The sequence below is a fragment of the Scardinius erythrophthalmus genome (assembly GCF_964197995.2).
Source record: "Scardinius erythrophthalmus genome assembly, chromosome: 19".
NCBI classification, from domain to species: Eukaryota; Metazoa; Chordata; class Actinopteri; order Cypriniformes; family Leuciscidae; genus Scardinius; species Scardinius erythrophthalmus.
Window position 1 is genome coordinate 28818253 of NC_138239.1, and position 25865 is coordinate 28844117.

A 25865-nucleotide genomic window follows, 5' to 3' on the forward strand; every position below is an offset into this window, starting at 1 on the left:
ACAAATCACAAACTCAGCCTTTAAGTGTTAAACCCAATTTGAATAATTAGCTGAAATGTTTAAGTAGCCAACATGGCGCAACATAAGCGATTGCACATATAAGAGTGGGAGGCTTCCCTTTATGTTGATTTTTATATGACCTTTTTCTATCACCCTCTGTTTAGGGAACTGTCCCTCTCACACATACTGTACACCTGCATCCTTTTCCGTCATGCCACAGTTAACACGAGATCATCCAAAATAAGGCTCTTCAGTCATCATTGTTTCCATGTATTCTATCCATAAATCAGTCAACATGATGATTATTCGCCCCCTGCTGGGCAGATGGTGTTTATCTGCTTGTTGTCAAAATTCTAAAGTCTTCAATATAGATATTATTAGGCTTTAATAAAATAAAATAAATGAAGCTTTAAAGTGGGGGGAAAATGAACAGAAATGACTCGGTTTTCGTGGAAGCCATTTTAATAACTTTCTAGTTTTACAAAATGTTAGTTGGCTTTTGTACATGAAAATCTGTAGATTATTCATACCATTTATAGTATAAATCCATAAGGTCAGAGACATTCAATTTAATTTCTATACTATGATGAGATGAGACACAAAAGTTTGTTGGCTTTTGCACATGATTATCTGCAGATTATTTGTCACATTTACATTAATAAAAAAGGTCAGAGTCATTTTTTTTTAGTCCTATATAAGTTAGACACTTAAAAAAAAATGAATATGTAAAAAACATTTTGCTGGTTAATGAAGACATTTTATCATACCTGTTGTTCAATGCAATATAAACTTTTACTGTCTGCTGCCTCCTTGTGGAGACATGCGAGACTTGAACCAGAAGATTCAATACACATTACAAAACATTCAGTACAATAAAGAGTATTGTGGTTTTTCCATAATTTTGCATATTTGACATTAGTAGGTTCCAATATTTTGTTTCATTTAATAATTATTTAAGAAAGAAAGTATGTTTTTTGTATGATCTTGAACTCTTGTCTTCATGCAGCACGAGTCCCTTAAACCTTTTTCTTCTCAAATAAATCTTTCCAGGTGGGAACTATCTTGGAATAGACTTTTTCAATCTGGAAACAATTTTCAAAAATGTTACTCAACTGCCAATGATGTTTTCCAGAACAAGTGTAATAAGTCGACTCTACAATGAAAATGATGATAATCATGATTAGAAAACATTTCTTACCTGCTCTGACTTTTTAACCCCGTATCGAAACATTGTGGCCTGATGTTCGCTGTTGTTGAACAGGATGTCGAAGGTGATGGGTTTCGCCATGATGTCATCGATCTCCGGCTTGATGAGAGTGTAGAAATCTCGAGGTGGATGCTTGTCATCCAAGTAGTTTCTTACCTTGTATCTCTTCCCGACCACATCAAGCGGGTCAAGCTTTACTGCGGCGTTTATAGCTCGTCCGAAAAGGAGGAATTTGGTGTCTGAATCTTGAAGAGAGATGATGGGAGAATGAGTTATGAGATTTCAGATTTCACACCAACAGATCGCACACAGACTCACCTCTGATGGTCAGATGGGCCACGTAAGGAACTCCGTCCCGTTCACCATAGTAAACTCCAAAATGAGAAAAGTAACTGTTTCCGGGAAACTCAAGAATATCTCCGGGGTAAAGCTTCGGATGAGAGTTATGCTGAGAAGAAGAAAAAAAGTAAAGATATCAGGAAACTACACTTCAAAAGCACATCACATCACACTCTTAGAAATAAAAGGGTTCAATGAGGATCTATTGTCCCAGTTTAGCTGTAGTGATGAACCAAACAAAGATGCGTGATGCAGAAAAACGATGAAATAACATTTAATAAACACCAGGAACAATATAGAAATACACACTAGAATGTAACTTCAACACAAAACCTAAAACTGAGGAAGACTGTCTAAATACATGAGGAAGGTAATCAACAGAACAGGGAACAGGTGAGGACTAATTCGACACTATGACAACTAATGAACGAACTAGAACTAAGGCAAGACAGAAGGTACGTTTACACGACAACGTTGTACTAAAAACGTGAAAGTTTTTCCTTTGCGTTTTTCACGTAAAGTTCACACGGATCCGTGAAAACGGCTAAAAACGCAATATTCTGTACACTTTGTAAATGTAACTACACTTTGTAAAGAGAAACTATGCGCCTATAGACTGAACATGTAATAAGCATGCGCATGACATACCCATTTTCACAAATTTGTGTTTCAGTAGTTTACACAGAGACGAGAACAGTATTGTTTTCAGAAGTTTGCATTTTCAGGCTCCCCAAAATGCTGTTGTCGTGTAAATGAACAGCCAAAACCCATAAAAAGTTTGCCTTGTTTAGTTTTAGGTGCCACCGTTTTCAAATAAAAATGGAAAATAACTAAACTTACAGAACCCTAGGGTTCTTGACTCAATGCCAGAAAGGTTCTACATAAAGAGAAATGTCTTAAATGATTGCTTAATACTTTCATGTTTATAGGTTCTTTAATTTTTTTATAGTGATAAAGTATGTTCACAAGCTGTTTAATTCATAACATTTAATTATAATTAAAAATTAATTAAAACTACATAAAATAAATCGATAAAAATGACAGGAACCCCTATAAGGTTCAACATAACGTCTGACAGAACCTTTAAGGTTCTATATAGAACATTTGTTTCTAAGAGAGCAGAACAAAAATAATATTTACCAGTCCCATTGGTGTTCGCTGCGCTATCGATGCCTTTACCGTCGAAAACACTGGAGACGTACAGAGAGTCCTTCATTAAAGAGCAGTGAAGCATTAATAACATCTGATATCACAAACCTCAAAGGGGAGATTTATGGGGGATGCCTATCAGATTCTAACCTACAAGAACAAGCAATGTGCAGGTTATGCTCTCCTCTTTAAACACACCCAGGAACTATTCTTCAGTGCCTCATGAAAAGACATTCAAAAAAAGGCCTTCATTATCTGTGAACATGTGATTCTTTGTATAGGGTATGAATATTTCAATGTCTGAAAGAGTACTAAGTGAAAGGAAAGATGATAAATAAATTTAAATGCTTTTTATTTATTTTAGCTTTAGAGGCAATAAGTTTCGAAAGACATCTCAGGTTAACTGATGCAGCAGCTTCTCAAGGGAGTTAAATTAAAGCCTAACTTCTCTTTTTATCAGGAAACATCTGCTCATCAAGTTGAAGCAAAGTGCAAAATGGAAATAAGCTGCTAAACGCATCACGCCCATCTCTCTCTTAAAGCGTAACTCTCGCCAAAATGCAACTTAGGTTCTTTTTGGGAATCTACCCGAGGCAAACTTTCGTTTAAAAGCATAATTAGAATGGAAACGCCACTTTTAAGATTGACCGTATTTTCGTTTTTGGTCAAATTGCCTTTTGAATGGGAGTGCTTGGGGCACTTCTATGATAGCATCAAAAATCGCTATTTTTAAAACACTAAGGCGGCTTGACACAACATGAAACTTTACTTGAAGTATCACCAGGGGCTCTACACATGAACTCGAGCATTGAGAACATTGTTTGAGTACACAGAGTTTACTAAAGTTTTTGAACAACTTTCCGGCCGCCGGCATTTTGTCAGTCAAAAATAGTCAATTTTTTAAAAATTGGGTGATGGAGATCTGCAAAGCGGATGTTGTTGACATTGCTCATTGCATTGGAAGACCTAGTGCAGACAGCGGCAAAGGAAAGAAACCAGGGCCTGTACTAAGATTCGCTTCCACAACAGCTCGAGATCTCAAAAGTTTTCTTTTGGCACTTCAAATAGAACAGCAGGTGTTGATATTTTAAAAGATAGGTTTTCAGGGCAGGTACAGTAATAAGTCGAAAATCAGATGATCAATCTTCTTATTGATATAAACTGGGTTAAAATCATCATCATCATCATCATCTTAAACAGTAATTTCCTACTACTTAATTATGAAAAAACAGTTTCTCATCATTGGACAAAAAACCTCCACACGTAATAACCTAGAATACTGTCTAACACTTGATGGATGTTCTGTCAAGTCTTTGTCGTCGGTTAGAAACCTGGGTGATACCAATCTTTTATTTGAAAGCCATGTTTCTAGCATCTGTAAAACTGCATTCTTCCATCTTAAAAATATATCTAAATTACAACGTACTCTCAATGACAAATGCGGAACAGTTAGTTCATGTGTTAGATTATTGTAATGCTATTATGGGTGGTTGCCCTGCACGCATAATAAACAAACTACAGCTGGTTCAAAATGCAGCATCTAGAGTTCTTACTAGAACCAGGAAGTAGGGCTTTCACTTAATATTTGATATTCAAATAAGCATTCGAACATGACGTGAAATATCCGTAATCGAACTATAAATAAACTAACCATCCAAATGAGGCAGCGGAGTCAGAGACACAGCAGACGGCCAGAGCATCGGGCGTCCAACATCGTATGACTGCATTCTTTCCTGCACAACCGGTCGGCACCTTGCCAGATGCACGGGTAAAGGCCATCACCGATAAGATGGCAAGGTTTATTTGCAGGGATATCAGACCTATAAGTGTAATTTCGGGAGACGGGTTTCAGGACCTCATAATGGAACTGGAGCCACGATACACAATTCCATGTCGCACCACTATGTCAGCCCGCATAGTAAAGTTGTATGACACCACACGAGAAAACATTAAGACCTTATTGAAGGACAAGAAACTCACTCTAACTACAGACGGGTGGACATCACTGGCCACACATGCTTATGTGACAATCACAGCTCACTTCATTTCAGACACATGGGACCTAGAGAATTTCGTTCATGGTACGAAAGAGCTAAGGGGAAGTCACACAGCTGCCCATGTCGCAGAGAGCATCAGCAACACCCTGGACGACTGGGATATATCCCGTGAAGCAGTAATAGCGGTCACCACAGACAATGCGCAAAATTATGTGAAAGCCGTACGCAATTTAGATGCCTCACAGATGTACCTTACTTAGCACACACGTTAAACCTAGCCATGCGCAAGAGACTAGAGGTGAGGGCTATTGATACTGCCCTTTCTCGCCTTAAACAGACAGCAGCTAATTTTGGAAAGTCTCCTGCTGACTGCTGCCTGTTGGGAGGCAAAGCAGGAGCTTCTAGGAACTAAAAAAGGATAGACTGATAAATGACTGCGTCACGAGATGGAACACGATGTATGACACGATCTGCCGTGCCGCCGAACAGCAAGCAGCCGTGGCCGTGGCCATTTTTGAAAAGAAAATGTTTCACTTGGACGTAGGAACACTTCGGAGTGGTCTGTGGTTGAACAACTAAAAGACACACTGAAACCATTCAAAATTGCAACTCAGGCCTCTCCACTGATGCCTACCCTACAGCATTAGACATCCTCCCTCTACAACATTACGTTATGCTCTCTCAGCTGACCGCTCCTGACGCAACAGAGAGCAGCTATCAAAGAAATGAAAGGTAGGCGTGTCTTTTCCTTATTCCTTTTAGCACAGGCTAATGCTTAACATTAACGGCCTAATTTCCAAAGCTTATTAATATAACCTATCGAAATATGACAGTTAATAACACGAGCTAAACAAAACAATTAGTTTCAGATACGATCATTCAATCATAATCAAATAATTAATTTTATTATTTCCATTCTTAGTGAGGATGGTTGACAATCTACAGTGAAAACAACACCGAATGGATGCTTCTCAATAAAGCGGTTCTGGACACCCGGTTCAGCCGCTTAGTTCACCTTTCGCCTGGGCAGAAACACCTCGTAATTGAAAGCTTATCTCAGGAGTTGAAGGAAGCTGAAAGTGAGACCGACGGCTTTAGGTGCCATGGGAAGCTTGTTTGGGGACATCTATAAATCGATCGACTCGGCCACACACAACACTAAAACCCCGTTCACACTACAAGCGACTTTATCGCTGCATGTCGCCAGTGGCTGGCGGTGAGGTCGTTAGTGGGCGTTCTCACTTCTGGTTGCCTAGTAATGTTTGTGAGTGACATTCACGGATGTTACGTGTTGTAGACAACAAATCGGTTTTCTTGCCGCTACAAGCTAACATTTTGGAAGGAAAAGTCTCAATATAAATGGAATCAGTACATAAAATGCATAATATTAAAGATGAATGAGAAACAGCGAGTGCCCTGTGCTATCGCGGCTATTTAACTGCAGAAAATGGGCAAATACTGGTCTTTCTGAGTTCACAAAACCATTCGGGCTCGGAGTCAGCACGGCGAGTACCACTGTATGTACACAGAGACATATCATAAACTATTGGACAGTTTCTGACTGCTAAAGTAAACTTCTCATTCATCTTGCCTCGGTCAGACGCTGCACTGAAGAGTGACGGATCACGTTTGCTCCACTGACTTCACTCCTATTGGTTGTCGCATGCGAAAGTCGCTCTTCATTTGCATAAAGTTAAACATTTCTCAACTTTGTCGCGTCGCCAGACACACCCCATCCAGTCGCCAACGGTCGCGACCGCGCGTCGCCCGCTCCCTATTGAAAATGAATGGTATCGCGTCGCTTGGTCACGTGTAGTGTGAACGTACCTTAATGGTATCCAGGAGCTTAAAAACTACATGACTGAACCTCCTCTCCCCGCAGACAGCAACACGCTGCATTGGTGGAGAGACACAGGCTGTAACAAATACCCACTTCTCTCAACACTGACGCGCAAATACCTGTGTGTGCCAGGCTCGTCTGTGCGCTCCGAACGTGTGTTCTCCACCGCAGGGAACATCGTCAATAAAAAGAGAGCCACACTTGATCCAGATCAAGTTGATAGATTGGTGTTTCTAGCAAACAATATTAAGAAATTAATTAGGCTAGGCTATAGGCCTTACTCCTGCTGCTGTTTAAGTTGTCACGTTATTGTTTGTGCCTGTTCTGATTCTGTTTTTTTCCATGTAGCCTAATGTTGTGATTGGCTATGCATAGTGGCACTTCATATATAGATTAAGTTGATAACCTGCTGTTTCAAACATGAAGTTAAGAAAAAAAAATTCCAGACAGGCTATGGCCTGAGTCCTGTTTATGACTGTCAGACTTAATAAATTTGTGATTGAACCTCCATTATGGTGTTTTGCTGTTTTTTTGATGGGGGGTGGGGGGGGGGGCACATAGATATTCGAATACATTGCATGATATTTGATATCCGTTCGAATTTGATTTTTCTCAAAAGTGACAGCCCTACCAGGAAGTATGACCATATTAGCCCCGTTCTGTAAACACTGCATTGGCTCCCTATTAAACATCGTATACATTTTTAAATATTGCTGATTACTTATACAAAGCACTAAATGGTTTAGCTGACCAGTACTTGAGCGAGCTCTTAACGCATTATAGTCCTTCACGTCTATTGTGATCTCAAAATTCGGGCCGTTTGATAATACCTAGTGTGTGATAATAAGAGTGTTTTCCAACAGTGATGTAATGAAACAGTGACAATTTAAGTTTGAAGTGAGTAAAGCCTCTTTTTAGGCTATTAGAACTTTTATATTAAATACATTTTCATTTTAAAGCAGCCTACTTCAGTGTGATGTTTCCATATCATCATGCTTAACACTGAGAATTTTAATAATTGTAATGTGATGATCAGGTGCAGATATCTAAATCAGAGAATATCATATGTTTGAGCGGTTGGCGTGTGGATGACTTATTTTTAACAGCAGATTAAGGTGAAGTTAGAGCTGATCTGCACATCTCTAGCGCACGAGCCCTAGAGCCCCCTTTAAAGTTCAGGTACAAGTCAATGCACAGACTTCCTTTGTTCAATTTGCACACTGAACATGGGTTGGAGCTATTCATTTTGAACTCTCAAAGTGCTCTAGATTAATAATTTTATCTTTAAATTGTACAAAAATTTATCCCGGGGTCGCATTGCCACCGGACCCCCCTACAGGTACCACGGTCCACCAACGCAAATAATGTGGGAAAGACAATATATAATAGCCTTCCAAAATTTTAAATCTAACTATCTTACTAATAAAATACGACAAGTAAATATGATCACGGTTTTACCACCTCTGCCTTGTTTTGAGCCAGGAAAAACCCTGTAATGATATTTACTATCTGAATCTAACCATGTCATGTCAAAAAAGTCAGCCATCTATTTATTATCTTGTTAAAGCTGCCGTCGGCAAGATTTTTTTTATCATTTTCACTTAAACCGACACCATTCTCCGACAGAACAACGTAAATCAGCTGGTTATAGAAAAAAACCCGCGCTTCTACCTCCACCTGGAGCCTGTTATTTGTTTTGCAAAAATCCAGGTAAAAAAACCCGGTTCTTCTGGTCCAATCAGCGCAGGGCTCATCACAGTTCGTGCACACGCCACAGATCCCCTCTCGCACACGTTACAATATCATATGCACACGCCTGAAGTTCACAGGTGTGTTGGATTGTACGAAGCGTGATGGCGGAGAGAAAATCTACTAACAAGCTTCCAATTCCTCGGTTAACAACCAGACCTAGGAGGTCTAAAACAACCAAGGAAAAGAAAATGATGCTTCGATGCTGAAGAGACAGGTGTGTTCACAGAAAATCTGGTGCACACACACTGACGAGCACGAACTCAATGGGAGGGTGCTCAGTGGTAGTGGAGGAGGGGCATGAGAGTTGTAAACATTCACAATTTTGGCTAAGTCCCCTCAATCTCATAGACAGTATATAAACTGGACACAACGACCCCATAGGTTTCAACGGAGAAAAGTGAAGCAAAAGTGAAGCAAATTTGAAGCACTCACTTCCTGATGGCCGAGCGTACTGCGCAGACTCAAACTGAGCTTGATGACGTAGATGTGACGTGAGCAACCTGTCTGACAGTTGTAAGTCTTCTAGTAGTGGTGCCAAGAGAAATCCTTTCTGTCTATCTGAATCATTGAATCAATGAGCTAAGAGAAGGAGCAACTTTTGGTAAGTTTTCGGATTAGTTATTTTGTCATTTTGCATAGTATTTATTTTAAAATTTAACGCCAGTACGCCATATTAAGTTAATGCATAATATTAAGGAATTACATAAAATTATATTCAAGAACTTGTGATATGAATTTATACCCATTAGGTATATGTAAGGAGATAACATACTAGGCACAGGTTAATTATTGCTAACTAAATGCTAGTTAACATTATTAATTAAACTTAAACAGCTAATGTAAGTCGAATGCAAGTTAAATAAGTAAGCAATTTAACCGCCCCGGGAGCGCATATTTTAAATATCATTTAACTTTAAAGGTCCCGTTATATGCCCCTTTTCACAAGATGTAAAATAAGTCTCTGATGTCCCCAGAGTGTGTATGTGAAGTTTGAGCTCAAAATACCCAACAGATCATTTTTTACAGCATGTTTAAATTGACATTTTTTGGGGCTCAGAAAAACGAGCTGTTTCAGTGTGTGCCCTTTAAATGCAAATGAGGTGCTGCTGAACAACCAAAGGGGCGGAGCTTCATGAGCTCGCGCTCAGTCTCTCAGGACAAATTCATCTCACGGAATGATGATAATATCAGAAACTCTCAGTAACGGCGTTCATTTCGAGTCGGACAATAATGCCTACAGAGTCAGAGTGCTGTATAGAGATGAAACAGGTATGGTTTAGTAGTTTAATTACGGTTATTATAACGTATTTGTCATCTGCTTGTAGGCTATGTATCCATTATTTATTAATAGCCTACAAGTCTGCTGTCTGAATGATGATCAAACATGTACTGATGAGTTTAATAAAGTTTATGGTACATCACACAAAAGATGAAGCGTCAGTTTTACTTCAGAAAATCACCGTAAGAGCTGAGTAAACACAGTAGCCTAAGTTATAAGAAGTGCGCAAGCAGCCAGTAGAGTTGAGGGAGCATTCCTGTGGGCGGAGGTTAGTCAAAAAACGGTTCTGGTGATGTCACTAAAGGAGGAAGTAGAGGGATGTAGTCCAATCGAGCCGTTTTTTTGTAGTCAACTTCTGTTAAATAAAATATCTCGCTTGGCATTGAACTTTGAGCTTTAAAATTTTACAGATATTATTTATGCTCTAACAGCAACATTACACACTAACTAAAGTTTGAAACATGGGATCACGCAGAACAGGACCTTTAAGCATGTTGAAATTAGGCATTGGTAAAGATAACGTGCTTGCTGGGCACATAATTAACATGGTTAATTGATGCACATGATGTTGTATAACGTTAATGGTCGCCGAATATAACCACAAAATGGCGTTAACTTATCTACATCGCAAGAGAAATGGATGAATCAGTCATATAAAAAAAGTTATTCAGTAAATCAATTTGAACAAAAGCGTCTGCTTTGGCCTGTTAAATAACATATAGATAACAGATGGACAATAACGAATGTCACCAATAACATCTATAACTAATGGTTGCCCTTTCCATTTTTCTTTCCTCATAGGTTCAAATACTAATAGCTGCACTGAAGTAGCACTACACCATGCCTAACAACAAAGGTAAGCCATGTAGCTATAGTATAATTTAGATTAAAGTCAAATATTGAAAGCAACACATTGACCGTAAGAGAGAATAAAATAATAAATGAACCTTGTACCTATATCGTCATATCACTGACCTTAAGAGAGAATAAAATAATAAATGAACCTTGTGTAATACCTATATTGTCATATTATTATTTCAATGAACAGATAAGAGCAATTAATTTGTGTTTTATTGTATATCTGCATAGACTTTTTTCTGTTTTGTTTGGACAGAAAAAAATCAATGGCCCGATACAAGTTACTTGTGTGTGTTAAAATATGTGTACTGACACTGACAAAACAACGTTGATGGCTACCTCCTTGTTGCCCCTATCAAAGCAGCCCCATGGACGTGGTTCAGCTCGTCAGGCACAATAGACACTTGTAACGCATCCTGGAGTAGAATGGGGTGAACAGTCTGGTTGAGGTGAGATCAGTCTTTGGTGATGCTGTGCGCCTTAAGCATCGCTTGCCCTGGATGGCCTTGATGGAGGGGTGTGAGGAAGCAGTGATGCGTTGGGCAGTTTTCACCACCCTCTGCAGTGCGTTCTGGTCAGAGGCATAGCTGTTGCCATACCATACTTTGACACAATTGGTGAGGATGCTCTAGATGCTGCAGCGGTAGAAGTTCACCAGGATCTATTACACCTGTAATAGCAATTACATAATAATAACATAGCTGAGAAAATAATTCATCTCACTTAATTGCTTTGGTCTGATAGGTGGCTATAAACATGTTGGCTAGAAAGCATATAATACAGTAAACTACAGATGTTGTCTGAGTTATCTAACTTAACTTGGCTTAACAGCCAAGTGACTAAGTATAACTAAACTTCTTATGTGTGCTTTGTATGTTTGCTGCTCTTCACTGTCCTCAATCTGAGTTAAAAGTTCTTTCATACTTCGTGTTCGTTACTGGAAAAACTTGGAAACAGCAACCACCAGCATGTCTGAAAAAGAGAAAGGATGACCAGCATCTTGGCTTTAACTCTCAACATCTAGCCTGGCTTAGTTAGAAGCCCACTCACCACGTCAAGGTGCAGGCTCAGAGTGGGTAGACAGGACAAGACAAACGTAACAAACAGACGCCACAAACAGATAACACTGAAACTATTGAACATTTGAGTGTAACATTTGAACAGAACGTACTGTATAATAACAAAAAATAACAGTTTAACCTTAAAAACTTCATGTAATTTGTTGATAGCATTTGAGTAACAGCGAACAAAAATGTGTTACTTACAGGTTTTTCTCATGTAAAGGCAGGTTTCTTACAGCAAGTGAGAAGCGTGACAGCTGAACAAATGTAAAGTCAGGTTTATTCAGCAAATGCTTATGCCCCGTTGATGCGGGCTCTAAGCAAAGCAAGTGTGAGCAATTTATATGAACGTGTAAAGTCAGGTTTATTCAGATAATGCTTATGCCCCGTTGATGCGGGCTCTAAGCAAACCAAAAGTGTGAGCGATGTATGAACGTGTGTAAAGTCAGGTTTATTCAGCAAATGCTTATGCCCCGTTGATGCGGGCTCTAAGCAAAGCAAGTGTGAGCGTTGTATGAACAAGTGTAAAGTCAGGTTTATTCAGTAAATGCTAATGCCCCGTTGATGTGGGCTCTAAGCAAAGCAAGTGTGAGCGTTGTATGAACACGTGTAAAGTCAGGTTTATTCAGCAAATGCTTATGCCCCGTTGATGCGGGCTCTAAGCAAAGCAAGTGTGAGCAATTTATATGAACATGTGTAAAGTCAGGTTTATTAAGCAAATGCTTATGCCCCGTTGATGCGGGCTCTAAGCAAAGCAAGTGTGAGCAATTTATATGAACATGTGTAAAGTCAGGTTTATTCAGCAAATGCTTATGCCCCGTTGATGCGGGCTCTAAGCAAAGCAAGTGTGAGCAATTTATATGAACATGTGTAAAGTCAAGTTTATTCAGCAAATGCTTATGCCCCGTTGATGCTGGCTCTAAGCAAAGCAAGTGTGAGCGATGTATGAACATGTGTAAAGTCAGGTTTATTCAGCAAATGCTTATGCCCCGTTGATGCGGGCTCTAAGCAAAGCAAGTGTGAGCAATTTATATGAACGTGTAAAGTCAGGTTTATTCAGATAATGCTTATGCCCCGTTGATGCGGGCTCTAAGCAAAGCAAGTGTGAGCAATTTATATGAACGTGTAAAGTCAGGTTTATTCAGATAATGCTTATGCCCCGTTGATGCGGGCTCTAAGCAAAGCAAGTGTGAGCGATGTATGAACATGTGTAAAGTCAGGTTTATTCAGCAAATGCTTATGCCCCGTTGATGCGGGCTCTAAGCAAAGCAAGTGTGAGCAATTTATATGAACATGTGTAAAGTCAGGTTTATTAAGCAAATGCTTATGCCCCGTTGATGCGGGCTCTAAGCAAAGCAAGTGTGAGCAATTTATATGAACATGTGTAAAGTCAAGTTTATTCAGCAAATGCTTATGCCCCGTTGATGCGGGCTCTAAGCAAAGCAAGTGTGAGCGATGTATGAACATGTGTAAAGTCAGGTTTATTCAGATAATGCTTATGCCCCGTTGATGCGGGCTCTAAGCAAAGCAAGTGTGAGCGATGTATGAACATGTGTAAAGTCAGGTTTATTCAGATAATGCTTATGCCCCGTTGATGCGGGCTCTAAGCAAAGCAAGTGTGAGCGATGTATGAACGTGTGTAAAGTCAGGTTTATTCAGATAATGCTTATGCCCCGTTGATGCAGGCTCTAAGCAAAGCAAGTGTGAGCGATGTATGAACGTGTGTAAAGTCAGGTTTATTCAGATAATGCTTATGCCCCGTTGATGCGGGCTCTAAGCAAAGCAAGTGTGAGCGATGTATGAACATGTGTAAAGTCAGGTTTATTCAGCAAATGCTTATGCCCCGTTGATGCGGGCTCTAAGCAAAGCAAGTGTGAGCAATTTATATGAACATGTGTAAAGTCAGGTTTATTAAGCAAATGCTTATGCCCCGTTGATGCAGGCTCTAAGCAAAGCAAGTGTGAGCAATTTATATGAACATGTGTAAAGTCAGGTTTATTCAGATAATGCTTATGCCCCGTTGATGCGGGCTCTAAGCAAAGCAAGTGTGAGCGATGTATGAACGTGTGTAAAGTCAGGTTTATTCAGCAAATGCTTATGCCCCGTTGATGCAGGCTCTAAGCAAAGCAAGTGTGAGCGTTGTATGAACATGTGTAAAGTCAGGTTTATTCAGCAAATGCTTATGCCCCGTTGATGCAGGCTCTAAGCAAAGCAAGTGTGAGCGATGTATGAACATGTGTAAAGTCAGGTTTATTCAGTAAATGCTTATGCCCCGTTGATGCAGGCTCTAAGCAAAGCAAGTGTGAGCGATGTATGAACATGTGTAAAGTCAGGTTTATTCAGATAATGCTTATGCCCCGTTGATGCTGGCTCTAAGCAAAGCAAGTGTGAGCGATGTATGAACATGTGTAAAGTCAGGTTTATTCAGCAAATGCTTATGCCCCGTTGATGCGGGCTCTAAGCAAAGCAAGTGTGAGCGTTGTATGAACATGTGTAAAGTCAGGTTTATTCAGCAAATGCTTATGCCCCGTTGATGCAGGCTCTAAGCAAAGCAAGTGTGAGCTATGTATGAACATGTGTAAAGTCAGGTTTATTCAGCAAATGCTTATGCCCCGTTGATGCGGGCTCTATCAACGGGCTGAATAAATAACTCCGCCAAAGACGGTCCTAAGCCCGGCTGAAAAAGGAGGAAGGTGGTCGCCCTGCCGAGGTGGCCAGAACTGGGAAACCAGGGAAACTAGGCACGAAACCGATGGAAAATCACGAATCAAATTTTACGTTGAATGCTACCGCATCCGGGGCAGCCGATGCGCCAGCATTGGGGAACCTGGATGCTGGTGAGGAATATGCTACTGGCCGAAGAAATCAAAGAAAGATCGTCACGCCGAAAATGGAAATTCGAATTGCTGCATGGAAATGTACGAACTGGTCACCATGTTGGTTGGCCAAAAAGAAATCATTGCTAAGGAGCTGCAAAATCGACATCGCAGCGCTATCGGAAGTACGGCTCACTGGATCAGGGCAGATGGTCGTTGAACCGCCATCTATCGACAACCAGATGACACTATATTACTCAGGTGGCGACAAACGAGAGGCGGGAGTTGGATTCATGGTTGCCCGCCGCACAGTCGGGAGTGTCGTCTCGTTCCAGCCGATCTCTGATCGACTCGCGGTCCTTACCATCAATGGCACCACCAAAACCCACCTTGTCGCCGTCTATGCACCGACCGAGACAAACCCGGAACCGACAAAAATGATTTCTACAACCAACTGCAACTCACGTTGGACTCGATTCCGCAGACCGAACTGATCATATTGGCTGGAGATTTCAATGCCCACATTGGCACTGATCGATCTGGCTGGGAGAACACAATGGGTTGTTTTGGACACGGTGTGATCAACGACAATGGTTTGCGCCTCTTGTCCTTCGCCAGTGCCAACAGCTACATCATTGGGAATAGCCACTTTCAACATCCAAAGAAAAACCAACTTACGTGGCGTAATCCAGCTGGCAACGACTCCGCGATGTTGGATTACATCCTCATCAACTCTCGTTTCCGATCATCACTCAAGGACGTCCGTTCGATGCGCGGCCCAGACTGTGAATCGGATCATTACCTCGTGCGCGCTGTGATCAAGCTTCGACTACATAGAACCAAAAGCAAATCGCATCCATCAGCCAAGCTAGATTGGAAATGCTTGTTGGATCCCGTTCGCAAGACTGAATTCCAAATAGCACTATCCAACCGTTTCACAGCATTGGCTCCATCCGAAGACGTCAACGTCGAAGAACAACAGCTTTCAAACGCCATCATGAAATGCGCAAAGGAATTGTGCCCTCAGTACGGTAGTGTGTCTCAGTATGGTAGACGAACGGAAGCGAGTGAAGCTGGTCGACTTCGAGTGATACCGCCAGCTCAATAAGGACATCCGATGCCAAATGAAAGAAGAACGAGAGGCTTACTGGAACCAAATAGCAGCTGACTTGGAGGTTGCGGCCTCAAAGCACGAGTACCACACGCTTTATCGAACCCTTCGACGACTGAGCGGAAAGGCTAAATCAACGAACGACAACATCCGGAAAGCCGAGGGTACCTTCGTACGATCATTGACGGAGAGTCTACAACGTTGGAGGGAGTTCTTCGAAACGTTGTACAATCACGACCCACCACAAGGAACTCCGGCGGAGCCACCACAAATCGAGCCACCAGAGGCCGCGATGTCCGATGCCGAACCGACGCTCGTAGAGGTAAAAGCGGCTATCCGGACTTTGAAAAATGGCAAAGCGCCTGGTGTGGATGCGATTACCACAGAAGCGATCAAGGCTGGAGGAGACGTTCTTCTCCAGCGAGTACACCTTCTCCTGCAAAACATCTGGCGTACGGAGAAAATACCAACGACATGGAAAAAGGCCATCATCAGCCCGATCTTTAGGAAAGGCGACAATCGGGAATGCCAAAACTACCGTGGCATTAGTCTACTCTCAATCGTCGGCAAGGTCTTCATGAAAGTTATCCAAGCACGCCTGCAGAAACACCGTGAGCAAACGAGTAGAGAGGAGCAATCCGGCTTCAGACCACAACGGGGGTGCTGTGACCAAATATTCAGTCTCCGCCAGGTGATGGAGGAGCGAATTCGATGTGGAAAGCGGACAGTCATCGTCTTTATCGACTTTAGATCCGCCTTCGACTGCGTCGATTGGCAAGCACTTTGGACGACGCTGGAGACCGAGCACATCCCACCGAAAGTCATCAAGCTCCTGCAGGAAAACTACAATGGATCGTCAAGCCAAATACGCATTCGAATCGAGCTATCTGCTGAACTTACCATCCGCACTGGAGTACGCCAGGGAGACGTCGCCTCACCGCTGCTCTTCAACATCGTTGTCGACACAATCATGAGGAAAGTCTTCGAGGGTAGGCGAGGAGTCCAGTTCGACGAAAATGGCTCATCAGTAACGGATCTTATGTTCGCCGACGACAGTGGCGTGCTGGCCGAGGAGGATGCCGAAGCCACGGACATTCTCTACGAGATCGCCGGCGTTGCCCAATCATATGGTTTAAAAATTAATGTTGACAAAACGAAGGTACTGACAACAGATGGATCGCCGGCTCGACGGCATTAAACTTTGCAGCTCGACTTTGCAGTAAAAACACCATACTATTGGTGATGGAAAAGTATTAATTTGTTCATCCTCCTTCTCACGAGAGCCCCTGTTACTTTCTCAGTTTCTCGCCTTGCCAAACGATGAAGGCGTATCTTGCAGTACATGGAGGCTGCCATCTTAACCAAGGTGTGAACATGATTGTCCTCAACACTGGTCTCAAACATGTGGTTGTGCAACTCTGAAAAAATATTCTTGTCAGCACAATCACTCAGAACCTGAATTATAATGGCAGCTGACACTCCTTTTCCTTGAGGAAGCTTTCCTCCACTAGTATTCAGTAGTCTTTGAAAGCACCTTTCAGAGGCTTTACACACCTCCACAATGCTTGTTGATGGATTCTGTAAGCCTCCCCTGTTCTTAAGGGCAATGAAAGCATGCATGCTGGAATCAGAACTCAGTGCAAGCGAACAGGGCATGCACAAGATTTTCTCCATCTTTTTCACCACAAATCCAGAAATGTAATGGATAATGGCGTCCTTGAACTCGGATATTGAATCGACATAAGGTAAGATGCTGTAGTCGTGGTCAGAATCCAGAGGGAGTGCTGGTGTGACATTAAATTGACGAGAAGCTGGACCAACTGTCACTGCCAACATGTTGGTTCCATCTCTAATGAGACAGTTCCCTGTTCCGTTTTTCACTTGATGTCTCACTAAGAGGCGTTTGTACGCAGCTTTGAACTGTCGGGCAGTTGGGTTGTTGTTGTAGTCTCCGCATGCCCTAACTGCAGAAAAGAACAGCTCAAGATGATCCTGACTGAGTTTGTAAGTGAGGAGATACTTACAAGGTGCATCCTGTGCTTCAACCAGCCCTTTAAAAATGTTGGAAATGCTTCTAGAGCTGGCAACAAATCCAATGGGACCCATTTTCCTAGGACCTGCATGAAGATGTCTCCCAAAGCTATCTCTGAGCTGCAGAAAGAAATTTTCAGCTCTCTCCAACAGACTCAGCATGTGAAGTTTATTACAACTTCTCAAAGGAGCTTTGGAACCCTTTGCCAGAGGGTTCCTGTTGTTGAGAACATCAAAAGCTAAGTCGATTGTTCTCAGAAATTCGACGGTTTCCTCTGAACCATGAAACTGAGGCAAGTGAAGTTCCTTGTTGCAGAATTCAAGGGCATCTGCAACGCTGCTGCTGAAAACTTAAGTATCAAGATTTACCTTCATCTTCAGATTTCTCCACAGAATATGTGCCATCTACAGGTTATTACCCAGCCTCAAGCCCTCAGTCTCCTGAAGTTTGTTGAGGTCTTCTAGGTATTGCCGCCTAATCTTTTTGCCACTGCTTGTCTGGAAAACACGTCCATCAGCAAAAGCGTTCCTCGAGAGTTTCATTATGTGACACGCGTCAAAAACAACATGCACAGCCTGCATTGGATTTGCAGGGTGAGGAAAAAATGGCCTCATGTTTCCAACTGTTATATTGGCTCCAAGAGCCTGCATCAAGGTGAAGTGACAAGACGGTCCATCAAATGTCAGGGAAACAACGCGCACTCCAATGTCATGCAGCTTGTAAAGACACTGTGTGACAATATTTGCTCTCTCTTGTCCGCTTAACCCGTCAAGGAGAAAGTAAGCCACGGGGATTTTCCAAGATCCATTAACAGCTACAACCATAAGGACCAATGCATCCTTGGCTACTGGCAAAGAGTCACCAACTTTGCCACATCCTACATCAACATACCCATGGAATTTCCCTTCAGCATATTCAACATGCTTTCTGATGGCCATTTCATCCATCATAAGAGCACAAACAGTCTCCTTACCATCTTTCCTTCCTTCCTCCACATGGGATTGGAGGGCAGCGAATGATGCCTCTGTAAAGCCTGGGTCTGCAGGAATGCTGCTGTACCAAGACCTGATTGTTTGAGGATGAGGCAGAACACAATCAAAGCTGTCACAAACAAACTGATAAGCTTTTGCAGAGTAGAAATGGAGAGTCATGGCAAAAGATCTCAAATTATCAGAGATTCTAGCAGATTTAGTCTTACACTTGGCCCTTGTAAGAATTTCTTTATCAACACCGCTAAAGGAAGCCTCCAGCATATCGCCACAGCTGGTGGAAACAAGCAGCTTCTCTTTCAGATCAGTAACAACTGAAGAGAGAGACTTCACTTTCTGTTTCAGTCTTCTGACTCTCTGCTTTTGAAGCTTCAATTTTTTCGTGCAAGAACTCAAGCTACTTTGAACAAATGACACCTTCCTCTTTAGAGGACTGGGGGAGTTTTTCAGTGTGTATGCACCATGATCTGCAGAATGGCTATGGCTGCAGCTGGCTACACTCATCTCGACTGTCTGTGGTGCAACTGATGTAATCATGGTCATGACTGACGTTCCTGCGTTTACCAGCTTATGTGTCAGAGCCACACAAATCTTACTAACCGTTGTGTTCTTACTGACTATGGTGTGCCTCACCTGGGCCTTCACCTGGCAATAGGGGTAGAAGATGGTTCGCATAAGGTTGAACTGTCTAATTGCTCAATTGTCTGGTTTAAGGGTGTTTTTTCATCCCTGGACAGGGATGAAACAGTCCTGTGTGAAGTGAAGGGAGCAGAGGCGAGAATGCTTGTTTGGTGTCCAGCTCTTTCTCTTGACATTGTGTATCCACTGCTGCAACCTGTCTTTATCATTGAAGGGGAACCTGAGAAAAAAAAAAAAAAACATTGTTCAAGAAAATGAATTAAATGGAAATTAATGTAATTTCCATTTAATGAATGTCGTTTCATTCATTTCATCAAATGAAATTAATGGAAATTAAACCAAAAGGATGAGGAGTGATTTTTTTCTCTCTCAGAGAATCTGCATGCCATGCTACCCTAAAATGATCTCACTACCCCCCACCTCAGTTGAGAATCGATTGCAGTGACAATGCACAAGCTGATCTGTCACTCACATCCAACCAAACAATAAAATGTGGCTGTGGTGGTATATTAAAATTGGTAGTAAGCATTCAACAGTGCACTATAGGCTATTGTATGACACACACACTCACTCATATGAATGTGCACGTACAGACATGCACACATAAACACACACGTGCGCATGCACAAACACACATTATGCACATACACTCCCTATATTCACAAATATTTTACTGTTGCAGCCATTTATTTAAAATAAACCTGCTGTTGTGGTATATCACTTGCAGTACACTTAGTTTTTGTGCTTGGTTTCTGAATCGCAGGTGTTTGATTTTGGAGATGAGGTCATGACTGCAGCTGCTGATGAGGCCGAAACCAGCACATCCAGTGCAAGTAGACCATGACTAGTTAATTTTAATTAACATTATTTTATATATCCTCTATATTGACAAGGTCTTTTTGTATGATATTGGTTTACTTATCGCCTTTTTGTGCACTTGAGCTTAACTGGGAGTTTTTAGACGTTTATAAGGCTGTTGTGTCTACCTTGATGTATTGCAACGTCACTCTTTACACCTCTGCTTATAATGATGATTCAAATAATCATAATCTTGCATTATACTGATGGAGACAGTGGAGTTACCTGAAAAAGCTTAACTTGGAAGAAGACTTGTCTCTTAGAACATATGTATGCTACACAGCAAGACATGTTCGCACGAGGGACTGTATAATTTCCCCATCCCCCATTAATATAGGTATGCCCCGTTACCCATACTTCATATTTAATGAAGAAGATAAATTATTTAAAGTTTGTGGATGAATGTTACTTCATATGTTTTCACTTGCCACATACCGAATTATTTACAATTCCTCAAAATGTTGTTGAAATATTTTATTCCGTTGCTTTTATGGACTCTCTATGGGCTTCTCCCTTGACTTTATGCCTCCACGTCCCTACGATTGACTGCGAGTGCGAGCTTCTCCTCCTGTCTATACGCTAATTTCCAGAAGAGTCGCGTGGTTATGACGCAATCGTTAGCCTATTTTTACAAAAAAATTCTTCTACGGGGCCATAACGTAAGATACAAGGTAATGGAGCCTTTTATACATTGTCGTGTTTCTTTAGAAATAAACAATTGACAAATGGAGTCTTTAAACGCCTCAGATGAAAAGTTATTCGCTGCCAAAGTGACGCCAAAATGAATGGGAGTCAATGGAATGCTAACAGCAGGTGATGGCTTGTTAGCCAATGGCAGCCCCCGGGGGTGGTACACTATTCGAGAGCTCGATTACCCCCCTGCTCAATCTGCCAGACTTGCCGAATGCAGCTTTAATTATTGTGCCTTTCGCCCCAACAGCTGGGGGAGCCTTTTACCCCAAATACCATACTTTTACATATTCTTCCATTTTTGAAAAACTGTTGCTTTATTTACCTTGAACAAAACTGAAAAACATTAACAAAACATTTGTCTCAAAATATAGAGAATATTTTTATCAATTCTTACTACATAAATCTACAATTTTAAAAGCACCATTTAATATTATATCAAACTAGCGCACAATCAACTTTGCGTTGCTGTCCGCAATCGCATCAAGGATCTGCCAAACTCCCATGTGCATCATCAAAAGCGGTTGTAAAGAAAAAGTGCTGAGCAGAATTGTTGTGCCATCTAGTGGTTTAAAAGCACCATTCAAATGCACCATTTACCCCAGTGCCCTGTTGTACACTACCACTTCTCTAATATTTTTGTTCTTCATAGGAATCCCTAAACAATCAAAGGTCCTGCCGAATGAAGCTTCCTGAACAAGTGAGTGCACAATTGTCATGAAGGACTGCAGGAGGGAGCAGCGGCTGTGACTCGCCGTCAGACAGCAGGACTCGCGCGGCACGTCTGCCATTCAGATAATGTGAGAGAAGCACATGCCTTTCCCTCTCATTCTCCCGGGAACTTAAAGGATGAGAGACAGAGCCTAATCATATCCCAGCTGAATATCCTGGCCTTGGAAAGAGGGGACATTTCTGCCGGAGGAGAAGTTCTCTGGTCAGTGCCACCTGCCGTGTGGCCCATGTGCAGCCCCCACAATTCAGTATGAGGGAAATTCACCAGCTGCTGCTTCAACTGCCTCTGAGGAGCGGCTGGGATTTCACTGGCAGGTTTAGTCTAGAGCAGGGATTCCCTGGTTTTTCTCCACTCAATTGGTAAATCAAAACTATGACACATTTAAATGTATTAATATTGCATAGTCAACCCAACTATTTGCAACATTACACTGCAAAAAATGCTTTTTAAATCAAGATAATTTACTTGAGATCCAAAATAACTTAAGATATTGAGGTTTTTTTTTTCCTGAATTGATCAAAATTAAATGAGTTTATGCTTAAAACAATTTCAAATGTCAGTTGAATTAAATTAGAGCCCGGCCAATATGGATTTTTGGGGGCCAATGCGGATATTAGGGAGTAAAAAAGCCTGATATTGATATATCGGCCGATATTATTTATGTGTATATTATAATACAGTAGCAATATTATTTATGTGTATATCATAATACAGCACCAGTCAAAAGTTTGGACACACTTTCCCATTCATGTGTACAAACTATTGACTGCTACTGTATATAGAATACAGTATACACAAACAGAATATATAATTTTTTTTTGCAATGATCTCTCAAATGTGGTGATCAAACACTTGTGTGACATATGTAATGGAGGCAGGGTGAATTATATAATGAGAATGATACATTTGAGCTGTAACCAAACTAGTTTGCATTGCATGTTCTATTCTATATATTATAAATACTGTTGCAAAATCTTCACTAATGACTTTGTCTTTTTATTTAGTCACATTATGTAAAAAATTAACTAAAATAAAAGTAATAATACCATAATGAAAACGTTTAATTACATATGTACAGTACTTTTACTTAAATACTATTTAAATAAGTCAGAAACATGTACTAAACGTGAAACTACTCTATGCAAAATGGCCCTATATAAAGTGTTATAATTATATAAATGATTGGAATATTGCTTGATGTTGTAACATAGCGTTATAGGCGGAATGGGCTTTAACACGGTGTCTACACCGGACGCGGCCGTTGTTGCTCGCGTCGCAAGTAAGTAAATAAATAAACAATGTCCCCGTCTTTTACTCTCACAACAAACTTATACTCGTTTGCATACAAGCCATGTTTCATACCTTGTCAGTGGAGTGGAAGCTAATGTGTGTGCATCTTACACCTTTATCTGAAGAAAAGACCTCCTTTTACTGAAGTGAAAGGGTTTGTCTGGTGTCACTACAGTAACCTGGGTCGCCAGTAGCAAACAATGGAGCCGCTCTGCTGGACAAACTACGTAATTACACAATTTACAAGCATTTTATCCACGTTATATGTTCTGTAAAAAAAATTCACAGTGGCACATCTGCGTCATATACACTCACCTAAAGGATTATTAGGAACACCATACTAATACTGTGTTTGACCCCCTTTCGCCTTCAGAACTGCCTTAATTCTAGGTGGCATTGATTCAACAAGGTGCTGAAAGCATTCTTTAGAAATGTTGGCCCATATTGATAGGATAGCATCTTGCAGTTGATGGAGATTTGTGGGATGCACATCCAGGGCACGAAGCTCCCGTTCCACCACATCCCAAAGATGCTCTATTGGGTTGAGATCTGGGGCCTCATTTATAAACGTTGCGTACGCACAAAAGAAGGCGTACGCAGCTCTCTACGTAATAATTGGTATTTATGAAAAGCAAACTTGACGGGAAAATGTGCGGTCTTTCTCGCATACTCTGACCCAGGCGTACGCACAAAAACGGGTGAAATGAGAAATGGCGACACCGTCGGCAGATGAAGAAACATGTGAAAGTGTGTGAAACTGTAGACCGTTGTGTAAAAGAAATGTCAATTCTGCCTCTCATAAATAACACGAAGACTTCACAAAGCAAGTCTTACAATTAACAGCCACGAACACCCGTTTGATCGATCTGCAGTGTAAAACAAACAAAATCAAACGAAAATTACAGCAGAAATGCAAATTAACACATATTTGCAAAAAGAAAAGTGAAATATGTTCTGCAATAATATTGGCATGTTATGCAATTCATCCTCGTAGCTTGTCAGACGCAATCAAATGGATGGTAATAAAACGCTCCCGTATCCCCTTTCCTCCACCCGTGGCAGACACACACTGGCGATGGAGCGCTAGACTCTTTTTTTTTTTTGTCCGACGACTTTGATGTCCGACCATTTCTTTTTTATTTCGGCCACGGTCCGAGGTTGTGAGGCTGCAGCATTATCGGCGTCTGCAACCTTTTGCCACTCAAGTGCCTTTTTGGCATTAGTAATGCCCACACTGTGCCCTCCAAACAACATTTTACTTCTCTTTTCCACCTCGCCAACGATAATTTCTACTTCACATTGAGTGAAGTTACGTTTCTTGGTTTTCCTCTCTGTGTTTGCCATGATTTCGCAATCGATCACGCCCATAGTTGCCCATAAATAGTCCGTGAAACGCCCAAAAGTTAATATTCATCGTCGATTAATATTAACTTTTGGGCGTTTCACGGACTATTTATGGGCAACTATGGGCGTGACATAAAGCCGCAAAAGCTGCGCTATATTTAGAATTGATTGTGATTTATTAAGGGAAAACTGCGTAGGATGTGCGTGCGCACGGTTTTATAAATCCGAATATTTCTGTGCGTACGCACGTCCTATGTTTCATCCGTACGCCACTTCTGACGCAAATCCTACGCAAAGTTTTATAAATGAGGCCCCTGGTGACCATTTTAGTACAGTGAACCAATTTGAAATAATTTGAGCTTTGTGACATGGTGCATTATCCTGCTGGAAGTAGCCATCAGAGAATGGGTACATGGTGGTCATAAAGGGATGGACATGGTCAGAAACAATGCTCAGGTAGGCCGTGGCATTTAAACGATGCCCAATTGGCACTAAGGGGCCTAAAGTGTGCCAAGGAAACATCCCCCACACCATTACACCACCACCACCAGCCTGTACAGTGGTAACAAGGCATGATGGATCCATGTTCTCATTCTGTTTACGCCAAATTCTGACTCTACCATCTGAATGTCTCAACAGAAATCGAGACTCATCAGACCAGGCAACATTTTTCCAGTCTTCAACTGTCCAATTTTGGTGAGCTCGTGCAAATTGTAGCCTCTTTTCCTCTTTTGTAGTGGAGATGAGTGGTACCCGGTGGGGTCTTCTGCTGTTGTAGCCCATCCGCCTCAAGGTTGTGCGTGTTGTGGCTTCACAAATGCTTTGCTGCATACCTCGGTTGTAACGAGTGGTTATTTCAGTCAAAGTTGCTTTTCTATCAGCTTGAATCAGTCGGTCCATTCTCCTCTGATCTCTAGCATCAACAAGGCATTTTCGCCCACAGGACTGTTTTTCCCTTTTCACACCATTCTTTGTAAACCCTAGAAATGGTTGTGCGTGAAAATCCCAGTAACTGAGCAGATTGTGAAATACTCAGACCGGCCCGTCTGGCACCATCAAAATTGCTTAAATCACCTTTCTTTCCCATTCTGACATTCAGTTTGGAGTTCAGGAGATTGTCTTGACCAGGACCACACCCCTAAATGCATTGAAGCAACTGCCATGTGATTGGTTGATTAGATAATTGCATTAATGAGAAATTGAACAGGTGTTCCTAATAATCCTTTAGGTGAGTGTATACGCTGATACCGATATATCTGCGACAGGCTCATATCGGCCGATAAAAATTGTCAGACCGATAAATTGGTTGTGCTCTAATTAAAATCAACTTAATTCAAAGGGCTAAATTCTATTTAGAAACTCAAACTGAGTAAAAATATAAAATTGTGCAGTTGCTGATATTTATGACCAAAAAGTAAGATGAAATTCTGATTCAGTTTGTAATGTAAAAAAACAAATACAGAAACGCACTGCAAATACTCACAACTCAACCAAATACAGAGACGTGCTACAAATAGCACAGACCACAACGGAAATGTTTCAAGGGGACCCCAAACCTGGCAGGAACCGCTATTTGAAATTAATTGAATTTGCCAGTGTTTCTTTTTTCCTATTTGCATGCGTTTTCATCAGTTGCAGTTGCATCAGTTTATACGGCCACCGTATAAAAGGCCTTTTACTAGCCAAAAAATATGAACTATCAATCTGACAACAGAAGGAATGTATTAGATTGTGAACAACGGGTTTTTCAGCCATACAAAATGTGATACAGTAGGCTTTATATGGTTAAAATGATAATTTGCATGTATTTGGTCACTATGAGTTGGCTAGCTGTTTCCCACACCTGACAGCTGTCACTTGTGGAATCTGGATGTCTTCGGC

At 41.3% G+C, this 25865-nt stretch overlaps 1 protein-coding gene across 1 annotated transcript; it reads right to left on the reverse strand.

Annotated features, from left to right (window-relative positions):
* Positions 1-448: 448 nt before the first annotated feature.
* On the reverse strand, positions 449-3122 carry plaat1l (phospholipase A and acyltransferase 1-like). Its single transcript, XM_081394111.1, has 4 exons — positions 2687-3122; positions 1526-1655; positions 1199-1452; positions 449-1082 (listed from the first exon to the last, which is right to left on the reverse strand). The coding sequence occupies exons 1-4, from the start codon at positions 2693-2695 to the stop codon at positions 1017-1019; spliced, it is 459 nt and encodes a 152-aa protein (XP_081250237.1). The 5' UTR covers positions 2696-3122; the 3' UTR covers positions 449-1016.
* Between the last annotated feature and the right edge of the window lie 22743 nt (positions 3123-25865).

Bases quoted from the DNA above. Each gene is read 5' to 3' on its own strand.
- plaat1l (XM_081394111.1), bottom strand. The intron at 1,453-1,525 runs GTGAGTCTGTGT...TCTCTCTTCAAG, and splicing joins GGCCCATCTGACCATCAGAG to ATTCAGACACCAAATTCCTC. The intron at 1,083-1,198 runs GTAAGAAATGTT...AATTGTTTCCAG, and splicing joins GGGTTAAAAAGTCAGAGCAG to ATTGAAAAAGTCTATTCCAA.